We start from the raw sequence: 19,040 nt of genomic DNA on the forward strand, positions 1-19,040 counted from the left end.
CGGATTGCTGATTACCTACTTCCGCACCGTATTTGCAAACATTCCCATTTCTTTTTCTCCATGCTTACCATCCAAGGTAGTGCATGCGCAGGTTAGAAAATGGAATGGTACAGGGCCTCTTCTCGTGAAAAGCAAAACTGCTGTTGTCCTACACCTTCCCACTTCTCAAAGTTAACTGCTTATACTTGTGTATGCTGCATTTTTTTTTTTTTAAATAGACTTTTAGAGCAGGTTTGGGCACAGCAAAATTGGGCGAGCACAGAATGCCCATACAACCCCCGCCCTCCCAACACAAGTGTGCACAGCCTCCCTCGCCATCAGTGTCCCTCACCGCAGTGGTACAATTGTTAGAGCTGATGCACTTATGTTGCAGAGTCACAGTCACCCAGAGTCCGTGGTTTACATTCTGTGGGTCTGGGCAAATGTATCCAGTATGATAATACCATACAGAATAGACTCATGGCCCTAAGAGTCCTCTGTGCACCCCTGTTCGTTCTCCCTTCCCCCGACCCCATGGCAACCACTGATCTTTCTGCTGTCTTCATAATTTTGCCTTTTCCAGAGTATCAGATAGTTGAAATCATACAGTACGGAGCCTTTTCAGATTGGCTGCTTTTTCTTAGTCTGTGTTTAAGGTTCCTCCCTCTTTTTGTAGCTTCGTAGCGCATTTCTTTTTTGCACTGAATAATACTCCATTGCCTGGATGTATCACGGTTTCTCCATTCACCTCCTGAAGGACATCTTGGTGGCTTCCACGTTTTGGCGATTATGAATAGCACTGCTGTAAACAGCTGTGTGCTGGTTTGTGCGTAGACGTGATTTTTCAACCCATTTGGGTAAATACCAGGGTATGCGATTGCTGAATCATGGCAAAGAGTATGTTTAGTTTTGTAAGGAACTGCCAAACCATCTTCCTCAGTGGCCATACCATTCTGCATTCCCACCAGCAATGAAGGAGTGTTCATATTGCTCCACTTCTCGGCAGGAGGGGTTGTTGTCGTTTTGGATTTTAGCCATTCTCATGGGTGTGTTGTGGTCTCTCATCATTGTTTTAAATTGTTCTTCCCTAATGACAGGTGGTGTGGAATGTCTTTTCATATGCTTATTTGCCATCTGTTTGTCTTCTTTGGTGAGGTGTCTGTTCAGGTATTTTGCCCATTTAAAAGAAATTTTTATTTGATAGAGATTACAAGTTGTCAGAGAGGCAGGCAGGGAAAGAGGAGGAAGCAGGCTCTTTGCTGAGCAGAGAGCCTGATGTGGGGCTCCATCCCAGGACCCTGGGATCATGACCTAAGGCAAAGGCAGAGGCTTAAGCCACTGAGCCACCCAGGAGCCCCTCTTTTACCCATTTTTAATTCGAGTTGTTTGTTTTCTTATTCTTGAGTTCTTTGTCTATTTTGGATAACAGCCCTTTATCAGATATATATTTTGCAAGTATTTTCTCTCAGCCTGTGACTTGTCTTCTCATTCTCCTAACATAGCTAGTTTTTGGCTTTTCATTTTTTTTTTTTTTTAAGATCTTATTTGTTTGAGAGAGTATGAGAGCATGAGAGGGGGAAGGGCAGAGGGAGAAGCAGACATCCTGCTGAGCAGGGAGCCCGATGTGGGGCTCGATCCTGGAACTCCAGGATCATGACACTCCAGGATCATGACCTGAGCCAAAGGCAGTCACTCAACCAGCTGAGCCAATGAGGTGCCCCTGGTTTTTCAGATATAGACATTTTGTTGACTCCTCCTCTAACAGATGAGGATTTAACTCATAACTTCACCTCCTCGCAGTCTTTCTTTTTTTTTTTTTTTTTAAGATTTTATTTATTTATTTGTCAGAGACAGAGGGAGAGAGAGCAAGTGAGCACAGGCAGACAGAGAGGCAAGCAGAGGCAGAGGGAGAAGCAGGCTCCCTGCTGAGCAAGGATCCCGATGCGGGGACTCGATCCCAGGACCCTGGGATCATGACCTGAGCCGAAGGCAGCTGCTTAACCAACTGAGCCACCCAGGTGTCCCACCTCCTCGCAGTCTTAATATGACTTCTTTAAGTTCCTTTCTTGCCTACATCCTTTATTTCAGTAACATTTTCCATGTTTACTTCTTGCTTTGTCAGTTGTATATAGTATCTTTGAAACTCCCCATTTGCAGGATGAGGTTGGATATTATTGTCACTACCATTTCTACCAGCTTTTTCCACCTGTGGTCTACCTCCCCATGTCTTTCATTTGTACTTTCACTTTTTCTTAAAGCTTTTTAATCTTTTTTTTTTTTTTTTTTTTTTAAGTAATCTCTACATCCAGTGTGGGGCTCGAACTCACAACCCTAAGAGCAAGAGTCACATGCTGTACCAGCTGAACCCACCAGGTGCCCTCTACTTTAACTTTTTTGCTAGCTGGGATAATGTTCCAATGTTCTATAAAATCATCTTGCAGATTGTGTATAGATCAATTGAAATAGTACTGATGTAATTGTGACTATATATATATTCCCTGCAGAGTAAAGTCATCTGTTACAATTTATGCAACTTGTTTTTATGAAGTTTCTGGTTTTCTCACTGTTTTTTATTATATCCTCGTTCTTTTTCATATTCTTCATCAGTTAGATGTTCTTTCCCTCAGTTGCACTTTATCCTCTTGACCCAGCTTAGATTTATTCTCCCGACTTGGTCCGTGGATACCATCTTGAGACTCACCTTGACTGGTCTGCTCTCTTAGAACCTCTGCTCTCCCTGGATAATTCACCTTCTCTCTCTGTCTCTCTGGTTTACTCCTTTGTTTTCAAATGACTTACTTAGAAACTGTTACAGTTTCTGAGTTTAGTTTCTGAGTTCCCTCAGAACTTTGAAGGCATTTGCTTTTTGCCTCCAAGAGTTCAGTATTGCTACAATATGGCCAGTCTCAAGCTCACACCCCTTCCCCAGACTTGTAGGTGTTCTTGTTGTTCTGAAAATTTATAGACAGTGTATTGTACCATCATGTGGGTCTTTTTCATTTACTTCGTGTGACACAAGTTCTGGAGACTCAATATTCTTCGTCCTTGGGGAGTTCTTTCACATCAGTCCTTTGGGAATTTCTTCCACTCTGTTTCCACAGGTCTATATTTCTGATTTCTGGGTCTCTCTCTCTCTCTTTTTTTTAAAGATTTTATTTATTTATTTATTTATTTATTTATTTATTTATAGAGCATGTGTGCACACATAGGGAGGGACAGAGAGAGAATTTCAGGCAGTCTCTGAGCTGAGCTCAGTGGACTCGGGGCTCAGTCTCACAATCCTGATGAGATCATGACCTGAGCCAAAATCAAGAGTCAGATGCTTAACTGACTGAGCCACCCATGCGCTCCTATTTCTGGATCTTCTGTTACTTGACTGTGTGATCTTTTGGATTGGCCCTAAGTGGTTTTTTGTTTTTTTTTTTTAAGATTTTATTTATTTATTTGACAGAGAGAGATCACAAGTAGGCAGAGAGGCAGGCAGAGAGAGAGAGAGGAGGAAGCAGGCTCCCTGCTGAGCAGAGAGCCCGAAGTGGGACTCCATCCCAGGACCTTGAGATCATGACCTGAGCAGCGGCTTAACCCACTGAGCCACCCAGGCGCCCAGGCCCTGAGTGTTTAATCTTTTCTATTTCCATCTTGTTATCATTTTTTTTCCACATACTGGGAGAGTTCCTTGATTTTGCATTCCATCCTTTCTATTGAATTTTTTAATTAAAAAAAGAAAGTATTTAAAATTTTTGAGAGCTTTTTCTTGTGCCATCTTCTTCCAAGCATTCTGGCCTTGTTTTAATGGGTGTAGATCCCCTTGAAACTCCAGCTCTGTCAGTGAGGCCATCCTTGAGCTCCCTCTATAAATGAGCCTTCTTCCTTATCAGCCCCCTCCTTGTCAGTGCTCTCTGCACTCCAAGCCTTTCGCACATTCTGTTCACTCTTTCTTAATCTACCCTTATGCCTTTAATCCAAACTAGAGGTACTTTTGTTATAATTCACTTATGCTGATCGAATAGGTAGTTTGATATTCAGATCTGTTGCTCAGATGAGTGGTTCATATAAGAACCCAATTAGGGAGTCATCAGTATATAGGTGGTATTTTAAGATCATGAGATGGAGTAGTATCACCAGGAAAATAATTTGTAATAAAAGAAGAAAAAAGGCTCAGGACATAAGTCGGAAGCTTCTGACAAATAGAAGCAGAGAGAGGAGGAGGAGCCAGCAAAGGAAGAGACAGAGGACTGCTGCTGGGTTAAGAGAGAAACCTGGAGAGTGGGACATCAGAGGTGTGCTTCAGAAAGGAGGGAGTAGTGCCAGCTCTGCTGAGAGGACTGATGATGTCTGTTGTGTTGGCCCATGTGGAGGTCGCCGATGGCCTCAGCAGATAGGGTTTTGGTTGAGTAATGGCAGTGGGTAGAGGAGCAAATGACAGGGGAAGAACGGAAGACAACCAGTAAACAAGATTAGATATTAGCTGGAGGACGATGTGGACTCCAGATTTCTTTTTTTTTAAAGCTTTTATTTTTAAGCAATTTCTACACTCAACGTGGGGCTTGAACTCATAACCACAAGATCAAGAGTCACATGCTCTACTGACTAAGCCAGTCAGGTGCCCCAGATTTTTTTTTTTTTTAAATAATTGAGGAGAGTTAAGTATGTTTAAATGCCTATCAGAAGGATCCAGTGGAAAGGAAATACTATTTCAAAAAGCCATAGATATATTGGGAACATTTAATGGGTTAAATAGATATGTTGGGGGGGGGACCCTAAAATGAAAAGGTTGGATATGTTGATTTGGACACTATTATGCCTGATCCTGAAAGCCCAGGGAAGAAGTTTGACATTGATGATCCGGCGGGTGAGGTGGGGGGGGGGATGCTTACAGATTCTGGAACAGAATAGCAAGCAAGATGTTTAAGTCATATTAGTCCATTAGATCTCCAAGCTGGGAGAGACTGGAATGGAGGACCTGTGAGCACAGTTCAGACATTTAGATGAAGCATTCTTAAGGACTTCGACTGGATCCATACCAAAAGGAAAAACAAAGCAAAAATATGGAAACATTTCCAGAAACAGCAGGTTTTAGGGTTTTAGGTTTTGGGTGGTTACCAAAAAAGAAAGGGGGGAGGACATTTAAATATATTTTTCTTTTAAAGATTTATTTATTTTATTTTTTTTAAGTGTTTTTTTTTTCAAAAGATTTTATTTATTTGACAGAGAGAGATCACAAGTAGGCAGAGGCAGGCAGAGAGAGAGGAAGTGAAGCAGGCTCCCCACCAAGGAGAGAGCCCGATGCGGGGCTCGATCCCAGGACTCTGGGATCATGACCTGAGCCGAAAGCAGAGGCTTTAAACCACTGAGCCACCCAGGCACCCCAAGATTTTTTTTTTTTTTTTAAATTTCAGAGAGAGTGATCAAGAGAGCACAAGCAGGGAGAGGGGCAAAGGGAGAGGAAGAAAGCTCCCTGTTGAGCAGGGAGCCCCATGCCGGACTCGTTCCCAGGACCCTGAGATCATGACCTTAGCCAAAGGTGGATGCTTAACTGACTGAGCCACCCAGGTGCCCTTCATTTGGCATTTTAGAATGTAACATATAAGGGGCACCTGGGTGGCTCAGTCATTAAGTATCTGCCTTCAACTCCCAGCATCCTGGGATCGAGCCCCGCATTTGGGCTCCCTGCTCTATGGAGAGCCTGCTTCTCCCTCTCCCACTCCCCCTGCTTGTGTTCCCTTTCTTGCTGTCTCTGTCAAATAAATAAATGAAATCTTTTAAAAAAATCATATTAGTCTTCCCAATTATGAGGTGGAGCTTGCTTTCATTTTAAATTCATGTAGTTTGACAGCCAGCCTCAGTAGGAATAAGTGATGGTCTTGTGTGAGGATGGGGAAAAGACCCAAGAAGTAAGAGTGCCAGCCAAGCGGTCCCTGTTCCATCAGCCCCAGGCTTCCGGCCACCTCTCTGCCCCCCTTGCCACGGTGTATGTGTCAGGAGCTGTGCCCCTTTTCAGGCTTCTAGGACGTAATGCTTAGCAATGAGGCTTTTTAAAATTATTATTTTATTTATTTGAGAGAGAGAGTGGGAAAGAAAGAGTGGAGGAGGGTCAGAGGGAGAAGCAAACTCCCTGCTGAGCTGGGAGCCTCATGCGGGACTCGAATCTGGATCTCTGGGATCATGACCTGAGTGGAAAGCAATTGCCCAACTGAGCCCCCCAGGCGCCCTGGCAGTGAGACGTTTTTACTCACAGTACTTGAGGTGGACAGAGTTGTAGATCCTCTGACTGACTGCATTCTGAGCAATAGGACTCGCCCGCTGTGTCCAGGACGAGGACGCCTGGACACCTGCGCTGCATGGGGTGGTGAGCCGCCATGCACCAACCTTAGTCTGGTCCCACAGTGAATTTTCGCCACCCTCTACACTTAACCTATGGTAATTACAGTTTTGGAAATGATGTGTACAAAGCTGGGAAGAACCTTTAAAAAAAAAAAAAAAGCAACTTAGGAGAACAGTCACACTAGTGACTTCCTTCGGTGCTGATAAGGTGTCAGAAGGGATTACAGAAAAAGAACAGTTGTAGTAACAAATACGACTGGATTGTGTATTTCATAACACACAGCTGGATGTCTTTCACAAATGTATTTTGACATTAACAAATTCCTCGGGGTGTAGGTAAGGTGCAAGTAGTAACACCTATGTGGAGAATGAACTAAGATTTGGCAGCAGAGGGTGGAGTCCCCTGGGGCTGGAAATGATGATAGAGCTGATTTGTTGTTCAGTTTGAGGCCTGCCCATCCGACGAATGGTCGAAAAGAAGCCTTAGTGTCTGTGTACGGAAGGGCCAGTGGCTGTGTACGGAAGGGCCAGTGGCTCTGTGATGACCAGTTCGGATCCCCCCGGCTGCCTGTTCTGACAACAGTTTGGCCAAAACTGGACTCCCATCTTCTGTTTTCCTTAGGGGCCCTTGGCATCATCAGGATTACCTAATCCAGTGTTACTAAAACATTTTATTGCTGAGTGACTGCAATCTTCATTTTACAAGAATAATTAAATCTTTTGTTCCCCGAGTGTTTTCTCCATTAAGTAGGATGCAAGTCAGACAGCCAAAAGTACTAAGTGTGTATCATAGTAGTCTTAGCTCTCCAGTAACTTAGTTTGAAAAGTTACTGTAAAAACCATAGTTTTTCTGTATATTAGTATGATAGCTTACCTTCTTTTTTATTTTTAAAGATTTTATTTAATGGGGTGCCTGGGTGGCTCAGTCAGTAAACGTCTGCCTTCAGCTCAGGTCATGATCCCGGGGTCCTGGGATTAAGCTGCATAGGTCTCCCTGCTCATTGGGGAGCCTGTTTCTTCCTCTCCCATCCCCCTGCTTGTGCTCTCTCTCTGTTAAATAAATAAGTAAAATCTTCTTTTAAAAGGAGAGAGCATTTAAAAGAGAGCAGGAGCAGGGGGAGGGGCAGAGGGAGAAGCAGACTCCCTGCTGAGTGCAGAGCCTAGAGAACATGCAGGGCTGGGTCACAGGACCCGAGATTATGACCCCAGCCAGAATCAAGTCCACTGCCCACCCAACTGAGCCACCCAGGTGCCCCCAGCTTAGCCTTTATTTCAGAGTTTTCAAGGGCACTTGACTGTTAGACGCAGCAGCGAATGGCATTGGCCTTCACATCATCACCTCCCGTTTCAGGATGCTCAGATCCACAGGTGCTCCTTAGTCGCGTCCTGACCACAGGCTTAGGGCTCCTGTGCCACCCTGGGCTCTGCTCCATGCTTGTGGACTGTGGCTGCTGCCAGTCTTTGTGGGCATACCCCCGCCACTTCCTCCTTTTTGGAGCCCTGGGAATTGGTGACTCCTTCTAGGGTCCTTTGTTACTGGAGATCTTCAACCCAACGTGTAGAGTTAGTTAGGTAAGTCACAGCAGTCAGCCTCCATTCATCAGGGGTCTTCCAGTTTGTAAAAATAGGTCCAAAATGTTCATTTACACCCTAACCTCTGAGGTGGGTTTCATTTCTGAGGCATATAAGAGATTGATGTCTGGGGCACTTGGGTGGCTCAGTGGTTTAAGCCGCTGCCTTCGGCTCAGGTCATGATCTCAGGGTCCTGGGATCGGGTCCCGCATCAGGCTCTCTGCTCGGCGGAGAGCCTGCTTCCCTCTCTCTCTCTCTGCCTGCCTCTCCATCTACTTGTGATTTCTCTCTGTCAAATAAATAAATAAAATCTTTAAAAAAAAAAAAAACAATTTATTTTAATATTGTAATGTAGTTTGGACCAATATAGAAAACAGTTTTGTACCTTACATTTCCCATTAAAGATCTGTATCACTTCCGCACTATGTAAATCCCTTGAAAATTGAAAACTATACCACAGAGGCATGCAAGGTGGCCCCGCTCCGTGTACTCTTGTTTCTCTGGATACAAATAAGCACACCCTTGCCACCAGTGATTAAAGCAGCGTGTCACTGGGTTAGATTAGTCTTAACGTGGTATCGTTTGTGTGTTGTGATATCTCAGTCCAATTTGTGCTCATTCACAAGATGTTGGTGAATTAAAAAAAAAATTTTTTTAAATTCAAGATGAACTTGCATTTTGTCGGGAAGCTGTTCAGTTGCCAAGGTTACGGTTCAAACGCATTAAGCTGCAAGTTACAGAAAACCCAATTAACGGTGCCATGAATGAAGGGTATTTATTGGTTTGTGTCATTGGAACAGCCGGCTCTAGGCTAAGCTCCAGGGTTGACAGATTGGGTAACTCCACGGTGCTACTAAGAATTCGGTTTCCTTCTTTGTGTACTCTGCGTTCTCTTCCTCTTGTGGTGACAAGAGGTGGCAGCCATTCCCAGACTTTATATGACTCAACCCTCTCCTGCTATTTCACCCAGAAACCCTGCCTTGAACCAGCAACCGTGCTGGGATGTAGTTATGAGAAGGAGCTCAGGCTTGGAGTCCAGCTTCCCCCAAAGTATAGGGCTGTGGGAGGAGGCACAGAAACACAGCCAGACCCAAATACTTATCCAGAGCCGGGGTGTGGGGGGCATGAGTAAAGGGCAATAGCTAACCTCTTCAATATCCCACGGGACTTGAAGTCACTTGGGTTTCAAGTATAAAAGTACTTGCCTTGCTTCATTGGTTTCTACTCCTTCTGTCCTTAGGGGCCGTGCCAACAACCAAACGGACAGGCATTCCAGCTCCTCGAGAACTTTCAGCAACTGTCTCGAGAGAGAGAACCGTGCCACGCGGTCCCTCCAACCCCAGGAAGCCAGTGTCTAGTCCCACTTCTTCCAGCACGCCCACCCCTACTAAGCACCTGAGGACCACTTCCACGAGACCCAAGCAAGAGCCTGAAGGCGGGGAGAAGGCTGTGCTCGAGTCCCAGGTTCGGGAACTTCTCGCCGAAGCCAAAGCAAAAGACAGTGAAATTAACAGGCTTCGAAGCGAACTGAAGAAATGCAAGGAAAAAAGGACTCCAGGCGCCGAAGGAGCTGAGGCTTCAGACGCCAGTCCAGACAGAACCTCCTCCTTGCTGGGTGACTCAGAACCCCTGATACGCACTCTAGAGGAGAAAAACAAGAGTTTCCAGAAAGAACTTGCAGAGCTCGAGGAGGAGAACCGGGCCCTGAGGGAGAAACTGACTTACCTGGAGCATTCCCCAAATTCAGAGGGGGGCGTGAGTCACACTGGGGACAGTAGCTGCCCGACGTCCCTAACTCAGGAGTCAAGCTTCGGCAGCCCGACGGGGCATCAGTTGTCCAGGGACATCGAGGAGTTCACGAACAACAGACACGGAAATGCATTACGGACATCAGGCTCTTCGAGCAGCGACGTTACCAAAGCTTCTCTGTCCCCCGATGCCTCCGATTTCGAGCACATTGCAGCAGACACCCCCTCCCAGCCCCTGTCCTCCACCAGCAACCCCTTTAAGGGCTCCAGGTGTTCGACCAGCGGCAGTTCCCCTAACAACGCAAGCGAGCTGTCCCTGGCCTCCCTCACGGAAAAGATCCAGAAGATTGAGGAGAAGCATCACAGCACGGCTGAAGAGCTCCAGGCCACTTTGCAGGAACTGTCTGACCAGCAGCAGATGGTACAGGAGCTGACCGCCGAAAACGAGAAGCTCGTGGACGAGAAGGCACTCTTAGAAACGTCCTTCCACCAGCACCGGGAGAGAGCTGAGCAGCTGAGTCAGGAAAACGAGAAACTCCTGAACCTCTTGCAGGAGCGGGTGAAGAACGAGGAGCCCGCGGCGCAGGAGGGAAAGATCCTCGAGCTGGAGCAGAAGTGTGCGGAAATCCTGGACCAGGGCCGCTTCGAAAGAGAAAAGCTGCTCAACATCCAGCAGCAGCTGACCTGCAGCTTGCGGAAGGTCGAGGAGGAAAACCAAGGCGCTTTAGACATGATTAAACACCTGAAGGAAGAAAACGAAAAACTGAATGGGTGTCTGGACCTGGAACGGCGGAATAACGGCGCAATGGCTCAGAGTCTGGAGGAGTGCAGAGCCACGCTCGAAGGGCTGCGGGTGGAACACGGGTCGCTGAAGGCTCATTTGGAGAATGAGAAGCAGAAGGCTTCGGAGACCAGCCCCGTGGGGCACACGGCCGAGGGCTGTGAGGTTCAAGAGATGTTGAGGGTTGCTCGCGCCGAGAAGGAGCAGCTGGAGCTGTCTTGCACCGAGCTCAAGCAAGAGTTAGTGAAGGCCCACAGTGAAGTCAAACATGTTTCGAGCCTGCTGGCCAAGGTAAGGCGGGGTGTACCTCTGTCCCTGTGTTGGCTCACTCTTCTTAGTCCTTCCCCTCCTTGAACTTCAGATTCACAGAGCGCAGAGAATCCGCTGCCCAGCCTGAAGGTCTGTTCCGCACAGATCGGGGGCACAAAAATGAAACACTCCAATTTCTGACTGTGGCCAGTTCCAAGTGTAGCAGGGATAGAGTAAATCAAATGAGTGAGTATGACGCAGGGAAAAAGAGTATCACAGGATAGCTCAGAGTCCAGTGCCATGGAGGAGCGCCTAGAATAACTGGGGACAAAGGAAGGTAGTGCAGGAGGGCTTCTTGGAAGAGGCAGCAAATAAGCTGAGTCTTACTGGCTCAGAATAAGAGAGAGTTAACCCAGGCCTATCAGTTAGCATGCTTTGGGCTGCTGGTAATAGAGAATTAAACTCATCCCTAATTTTCCTGCCAAGTAATAATATAACACTAATTTGGTGGGGCTTGTGGTGTTTTTTTTTTCCCCCCCAGATTTATGTATGTGTGTGTCCTATAAGTTAAAAAAAAAGTTTTAGGGGTACCTGGGTGACTCAGTAGGTTGGGAGTTTTGTTTCAGCTCGGGTCACGGTCTCAGGGTCATGGGACCAAGCCCCACATAAAGCTCCCTGTTCAGCAGAGAGTCTGCTGGGGATCCTCTCTCCTTTTTCTTCCATCCCTCACCCCCTACGCCCCCAGCCCTGCTCACACTCATGCGAGTGCACGCATACATGCTCATACACACTCTCTTTCTCTCTCTCAAATATAAATAAGTGAATCTTCAAAAAAATTTTAGGCTTATCTTGTCCGTACTCTTTTTTTTAATTCAATATTTTCTGAGCATATTCTCCTCATTATTCTTTGAAACATGATTTTACGGCCAGACAGTAGTCTCTTCTATAAACATTTCATATGTCATTTACTGGTCACCTGTTTGTTGAACATTTATATTCTTTTCCAATCTTTTGATATTGTAAAGACTTTTTAAAATATCTGATTATTTCCTTAGGAAAAATTCCTAAACACTAATTACAGTGTCAGCATATGGCCATTTTAAAGACACTCGATACATTCAGCCAGTTTGCCCCTCAGAAATACCATTCTGATGTGTTCCTACCAGCAGGTCCGTGAGAGTGCTCATTTCCCTAAACCCCTTCCAGGGCTTGGTATCAAGTCACTGGGTCATTCACATTTGAGTTCATTGCCTCTTTTCTCCTCGCCGCCTTCACTGGGAAAGATCTTCCTCAATCCACAGTGAAATTAAATGATCACGATTTCAGTTTTAAAAATAATCCTTTAAAAAAAATGAAAAATAAAATAAAATAAAATAAAAATAATCCTTTAACCAGTCTGGAACTTGGTTACAAGATGAAGATTGCCGGTAACTCCAATATTCTGCTGGCTCATAGTGGTGCCGGGAAGGTACGGACAGGTTTCCTGTTCCCTCCAGGCTCAGGGGCTGTGATGTTTGGGCTCCCCGGGTGAGAGAGGTTGAAGCCACTTCCCACCTTAGCACAGGGTTGTCACTGTTTTAAGAGACAAGTTGTGCCATGAGCTCACAGGGGATTTTTCTCTACGGCTTCATCTGCCTTCAGATTAGTCTGTTGCAACTTGATCCTGGCATTGGGCCGTGTGGCGATCTGAGTGGTAGATGGTGTTAGGAGTTGATTTGTTTTAATCATTGTTGGTGTTCCAAATTTACAGAATCTTATTGGAAGTATGGAAGCAGTCCCATTAGAAGGTACTAGGCAGCTGCCTAATTAAAGTTTAAATTGGTGATTGTAGCTTAACACTAAGTTTTGGGGTCTGTGGAATCGGTTTCCCACCATCACTGTTGCAAAAAGCTCTATCTCCTGGGTGACCTTCTTAAAGTACCCCCTCCGTCCTTCATCGGTCTCTTTGCATTTTGATTGACATTACGTTAAATGTACATGTCACCAAGAAATATCATCTAGTATCTCAAGACAGTAGCTTCACTTTTTCTGATCATGAAATTATATATTCATCACAGAAGGTTTAGAAACTACAGAAACACATGAAGAAGAAAATTAATGTTACCTTTAACGGCACCAATTGGAGAAAAATGCTGCTAGCATTTTGCTATATGTCTTTTCAGATGTTTTCCCAGTGAATGCACGTTTGGGCAAGCATACAGACTTGTATCAACATAATTAAAATATTAATAATCTTCTTATTCAGAAGGATAGAGCATGTCACTCCACATTCCTTGAATACAAAGACTGGGCTAAATTAGTTTATCAATTCTACTGTTCATCTGTTTGATTAATTTGTTTCTACTTTGATCTTTTTTCATCTTTCATTCATTATTCATCCTTAGTATTTTGAGTAAAATTCTCTGTTTAAGTCTGTCATTTCTTGGTTGATAATGAAAGCATTTAAAGGTACGAATTTGCCTTTTATTATAGCTTTAGCTACATGAAGACAACTCAATTTACAATTTTCTGGGACAAACTAAGTCTTATTTGAAGAAAAAGAAAAAAGGTTTGCATTCTCTGTGGAGTACCAGGAACAGCATATATGTTTTAAATCAAGCTGTTAATTTTATAATCATATATTACGTATTTTTTATTACTTGCTGACGTTTGTCAGTAGGATGATAGAGGCTCTAACTGGTATTCTGAGGTAAGAGTGTGTGAGGCACCATGTCACACAGAGTGTCTTTTACATATTTTGAGATCCTAGGTCTGTAATTTTGTGCCATCTTTTTTCTTAAGATTTTATTTATTTATTTGACAGGGAGTGATAGAGAGCACAAGTAGACCAAACAGCAGGCAGAGGCAGAAGGAGAAGCACACTCCCTGCCAAACAGGGAGCCTGATGTGGGGCTCAATCCCAGGATCCTGGGACCATGACCTGAGCCTGAGGCAGATGCTTAATGACTGAGCCAACCAGCCCCCCCCCCTTTTTAAAAGATTTTATTTCTTTATCTAAGAGTGAGAGCATGAACCAGGGAGATACAGAAGGAGAAGCAGGCTCTCCTCTGAACAGAGAGCCTGATGCAAGACTCGATCCCAAGACCCTGAGATCATGACCCAAGCTGAAGGCAGGCGCTTAACTGATTGAGTTACCCAGGGGCCCCTAATTTTGTGCTGTCTTATGTGTGTAGATCTGATCAGTAGAGTTGGAACCTGTGCTAATCTTCCTGTCCTTTTCTTTTACCTTCAGAAAGATAAAAACCCAGACTTCCTAGGCTGACTGGAAGCTTACTTACTGTAGAAGCCCCAAAGCAGAATATTGACGAATGCACCAGCAGCCATGAATTCAAGCTTATAAGGTATAAGGGACTCATGCCCCAAAGAAGCAGGAGCACGTTCAGCACAAAACCATCATGAAGGACAGGAAGGTTGTGGATTGGCAGGTGGAAAGCTTGGGTCATCCTGACTTAGCTAATGGTTCAGTCTGTGACCTTGGGCAGGCCCCTGTCTGCTGTACAATGCTGAACAGAGAGATCTTGGTCTTGTTTAAAGGGAGCACCTTCAACATTCTATCAAGGATGCTTGTTATGGGCATTTTGTTGTGTACCTTTTATTGAGTGATACAAGTATTTTGCTTGCTTTTATTTTTTAAAGGTTGGAGATTGAATTTTTCTACATCTACTGTAGATCTGAGACCTCAGCTATGATCTTAGAGTAGTTTTTATGTGATCATGATGCTATTCTGCTTGAACTTGTTCATGAGATAAATTACAATAACAGATTCTCTAAGGTAGTCTAGTGTTAAATCATCTTTGCATTCCCGGGGTAAATTCTAATCCTTCGGTTCTCAGTGGCCTCACCAGACATTTTCACATAGAGCTCTCATGTTTATCTGCCGTAAGCCAATGTCAGGGTAAGTGTCCCGCTCATCACCAAGCAGTTTTCTTGGTGATGAACAGCTTCTACCTGAACTCTGCATTCATCTGCTGTAATTCTCAGCAGAAGGTGAATGTTATGAGAAAATGAGATCACCTGTTTCTAGAGAGGAAAATCAATACCAAACCATCCTATGATCTGATAGTGGTAGTAAGTCCATGTAAGTTTCCAGTTTGGCTAAGTTACGTAAGTGATTCAGATGCTGTGAGAAGAGCCTCTGAAAAGCCTTAAAAGATATATATATATATATATTTTTTTTTTTAAAGATTTATTTATTTATTTATTTGTTTGTTTACTTGATAGAGATCATAAGTAGCCAGAGAGGCAGGCAGAGAGAGAGACTGGGAAGCAGACACCCGCTGAGCAGGGAGCCCAATGTGGGGCTCGATCCCAGGTTCCCGAGATCATGACCTGAGCTGAAGGCAGAGGCTTTAACCCACAGAACCACCCAGACGCCCCGATTAAAATGTACTTTTTGGGGGGTGGGGTGTACAGGGTGGATCTGTTCCTCATACGGTAAATGGAAAATTGGTAGGACATCTACAATCATTGTTATGATTTCCAAGGTTTTTTATTATTCTCCTTTCTTTGTCTTCTGCTCTTATCTCCATTCTTTTCAGCTTCTCTGATACCCAACAGGAACATTCTGCTGGCTGCTTACTGTGTGATTATAAACCATGCCTCTGTATGGCTTTGAGGAGGGGTTTCCTTTCCACAGAGTCTGGGTGGCTCAGCATCCTATAAGCCACGCACACGGCTGCCCTGGCCCGAGGCAAGCAGAGTGTCATAGCATGGGATTCCTACACTTGATCTTAGCCAAAAGGCTGAGAAGCGATACAGCTTGGGGTCCCTGGTTTTCTGGACAATAACGCAGTCCAGGTGTCTGTTTTTCTGACATTGAGATTTTCAGTTGTTCAGGATCTTGATTTCAAGTTAGAAATATTTTTATAAGGCTTGAAACCCAGAAGTTCTAAAAGAAAATACTGACCCCACCCCACCCCACCCTGCCCCCAAGGTCAAAAGCTTATAGGTGGTGTCCTTAGAGATTTAGTTCTTTTTTTTTTTAAGGTTTTATTTATTTGACACAGATACAGAGTACAAGTAGGCAGAGCAGCAGGCAGAGGGAGTAGGAGAAGCAGGTTCCCCGCTGAGCAGGGAGCCCGATGCGGGGCTCGATTCTAGGACCCCAACATCATGACCTGAGCCCAAAGCAGCTGCTTAACTGACTGAGCCATCCAAGCGTGCCGAAATTTAGTTCTTAATATAGAAACTCAGGTGTCTCTTCCAGAGGAGAAACGAGATTATGAAGCAACACTTGCTGTGAACGGTCGGGGAAAACTAGGGGTACAGTAATCCCTGTGTGACCAGTATTGGTCACCAGCCCTAACTCATTAGGGGGGGGGGGGCATTGGCCACAAATGGCAAAACCAGAATTTGAGAGAAAGATGTGGCAAGGACATGCCCTCAGCTCTGTGTGGTCATTGTCCCCACGGCAGATCAGCTGGTATCACCGTACGGAAGCCCCCTGCCCAACCCTGGCATCTTGGAGGAGGTCAGAAGTATTGGAAAATCTGTATAGGTGGAGATCAGGAGAACGTACAGACCCCTTCCCCTTCGTGCGTCACACACTGGATACTCTTGGGAGAGTTGGTTAAGGTTGAACTATTCAGGCTACAGACATGGACATTGTGGTGGTCCTCAGCTCAGTTTCCCCATTCTCTCTATTGCCTTTGGCTGACAATAGTTATCAGTTCTCTGGGCGGACCAGAGTCTGGTGACTTCGTGCTGGGAAGAAGGCAGTAAGAAACTTGTGTGGGGATGCCTGGGTAACTCCATGGGTTAAGTGTCTGACTCTTGGTTTCGGCTCAGGTCATGATCTAAGGCTCTAAGTGGGGGCATGGAACCTGCTTAAGATTCTCTCCCTCGCCCTCTGCCCCTCCCCTCTGCATGCACCCGTGATCCATTGATCTCTCTCTCTCTCTCTCTCAAAAAAAAAAAAAAAAAAAAAAGATGGGGCGCCTGGGTGGCCAGTGGGTTAAAGCCTCTGCCTTCGGCTCAGGTCATGCTCCCAGGGTCCTGGGATTGAGCCTCGCGTTGGACTCTCTGCTCGGAGGAGAGCCTGCTTCCTCCTCTCTCTCCTCCAATCTCTCTCTCTGCCTGCCTCTCTGCCTGCTTGTGATCTCTCTCTGTCAAATAAATAAAATCTTAAAAAAAAAAAAAAAAAAGGAAAAGAATTTGTGTGACAGAGCCTGCTTTCCAGCTCTCCCAAGGAAGTCGAGAGGAGACACTTACCCAGACAGCTTGGGGAAAGGCCTGCAAGTTCTGCAGGGGAAGCTTTCAAGGTGAGCCGTTGCTCAGAGACTGGGCCTCAGGCCCCAGTCTGGTAGCGCAGAGCTTGAAGCCTGCTGTGCACCAGGAGCTAGAGCTTGGGAAGTGTCCTCTGTAGAGCCAGAATGCCCTTTCGTCCTTTAGTAGGTCAGACAGGACAGTCATGTGGCCCAGGACACAGAGCAGTCACATGTCATGATGACTGGCGGCTCCCTCCGCTCCCCAACCTCCCCCCTGCACTACTACCAATTAGGGCTCTGTTCTTGCAACCTTTTGCAGGGGGGTGGGAGCTGAACCTGAGGGTTTGGCCAGGAGACATCCCATGTTTGAGTAAGAGTGGTCTTGCCAGTAGACCCTGACCCACAGGATCTGTGCTCCTGCTCCCTGTGCCCCCATGTAACTCAGAGGAGGGGGCACCACTTCTCCTGCGGACCCAGTGTGGTTCCCCCTTTTCTGGATTTCCTGGGCTGACTCCCCCTTCCATTCTGAGGGGCCCATTTGTCCCTTTAGACATAATAATATCTTCCCTGACTTAGGCCTGAACACCATTCTTCCCTTCAGTTGACCTTAGGACTCCTCTGCAAAGCCCCAGCCTTTATCTCTCTTGGGTGTGTGGGTGTGAGCACTCCTCTGAAAAGTCTAGAAAGTTCCCAAAGTGAAATACAGATTTTTACCCTCTTCTCTGAGTGTTTTATAGCCATTTTTCTTTTTCCATAACAAAAGTGTAAACTAAATTAGCATGTTCTCCTCTCCCTTGGCAGAGCAGCACTGCAAAAAAAAAAAAAAAAAAGAGAAAGAAAGAAAAAAAAATAGTTCAGGTTTTGGCCAGCATGAATGAAACATGGCTCTCCATCAGCAATAGTATATACTCAGAACAGGGCCAGGAATTAATAAGCAAAAGGAGTTTTGGAGGAACCAAGTTAGATGTAAAAACAAACAACAAATTCTTACAAACCCAACAATTCTTACTCCTGGTGAAACCACTCAGTCAGTGCAAGTTTATTCACTTTCGTATTAGACGCAACCGACCCTTGACCAGTACGGGTCCTTTTATATGTGGGGTTTTTTCCAGCGAATACAGTACTGTAAATGAATTTTCTCTTCCTTACGATTTTCTAAATAACATTTTCTTTGATTTCCTTTATAGTAAGGATACAGTTCATAATGCATATCACATACAAAATATACTTCAGCCCCACTGTTTATGTTACTCATGAGGCTTCCCAGTCAATAGAAGGCTATTAGTAGTTAAGTTACAGTGGAGTTAAAAAGTTATAGTTTAGTAAAGTCATAAAGTTTTGACTGCAGTGGGGGGAGGTTGGTGGCCCTAATCGCCCCCCTCCCCATGTTCAAGGATCAGCTGTGTAATTTTAACATTGTGATTACTTCCATATATTAGGTATCTGGGAAGCACTCGTTGAATAAGTGAATGAAGGAGACACTAGTAACCGAATTAGGGGAGAGGCTGCTATAATTCTATCAATATGTTAAAAAATAAAATGTATGGTATTTTAGTAACTAATACTTTACTGCTTTTTCTGTGTTAGGCCCTCGTTGGCCCTCTAGATCATTTAATCTCATTTAATCATCAGAATTTTGTGCTAGAGGTACTGTCATCATCTAATTTTTTGCATCTGAAGAAACTGAGGCAGAGAATGGCTAGGTGACTAGCTCATTGATGAGGAAGGCCAAAGTTCAAAGCTGGGTCTGACCCCAGAGCTCGTAACTCCTCTTCACTGATTTGTGCTGCTTCCTACTTTACATAGCAATGAAGAAGAGATAGAAAAATTCTGGAGGCAGATCTAAGGACCCCGACACATTCTGGTCTTAAGGCCAAAGCCTTTTGCTCAGAAGAAAACCACCTCTCAAGGCTCAGTGAATGAGGAGAATTTTACTTGCTGCGAACACACTAGAAAAATTCACAGTGAAAACCTGAGTCATCAGGACATGTCCTTTCGTTTGATTTACAACCTGAATCTTGAGGAGAGTAGGAGGTCACCGGGGGAGCTGGTGGGGTGGGGACAGCAGGAATGTGACCAGAAGAGAACATCTCGTTCTCGGGCCAGAAAGGTTGGCCCGACCCTGGAAGTGACGCCAGTAGCTTCCAGAGGCTGGGAGTGCGGACCCTCAACGATACCTTT

At 45.1% G+C, this 19,040-nt stretch overlaps 1 protein-coding gene across 6 annotated transcripts in view; it reads left to right on the forward strand.

Moving 5' to 3' along the window:
- SPECC1 (sperm antigen with calponin homology and coiled-coil domains 1) overlaps positions 1-19,040 on the forward strand; it is a 280,001-nt gene that overhangs the window by 161,411 nt on the left and 99,550 nt on the right. For all 6 annotated transcript variants that reach the window (XR_009347798.1, XM_059147401.1, XM_059147399.1 and 3 more), the window contains one exon: positions 9,116-10,695. Coding sequence is in view for 5 of the 6 variants with exons in the window: in XM_059147401.1 (XP_059003384.1) it covers positions 9,116-10,695 (1,580 nt within the window). In the remaining variant the exon portion in view is untranslated. The remainder of the gene's footprint in view (positions 1-9,115; positions 10,696-19,040) is intronic.

Source organism: Mustela lutreola, chromosome 15 (assembly GCF_030435805.1).
Source record: "Mustela lutreola isolate mMusLut2 chromosome 15, mMusLut2.pri, whole genome shotgun sequence".
Classification (NCBI taxonomy): domain Eukaryota; kingdom Metazoa; phylum Chordata; class Mammalia; order Carnivora; family Mustelidae; genus Mustela; species Mustela lutreola.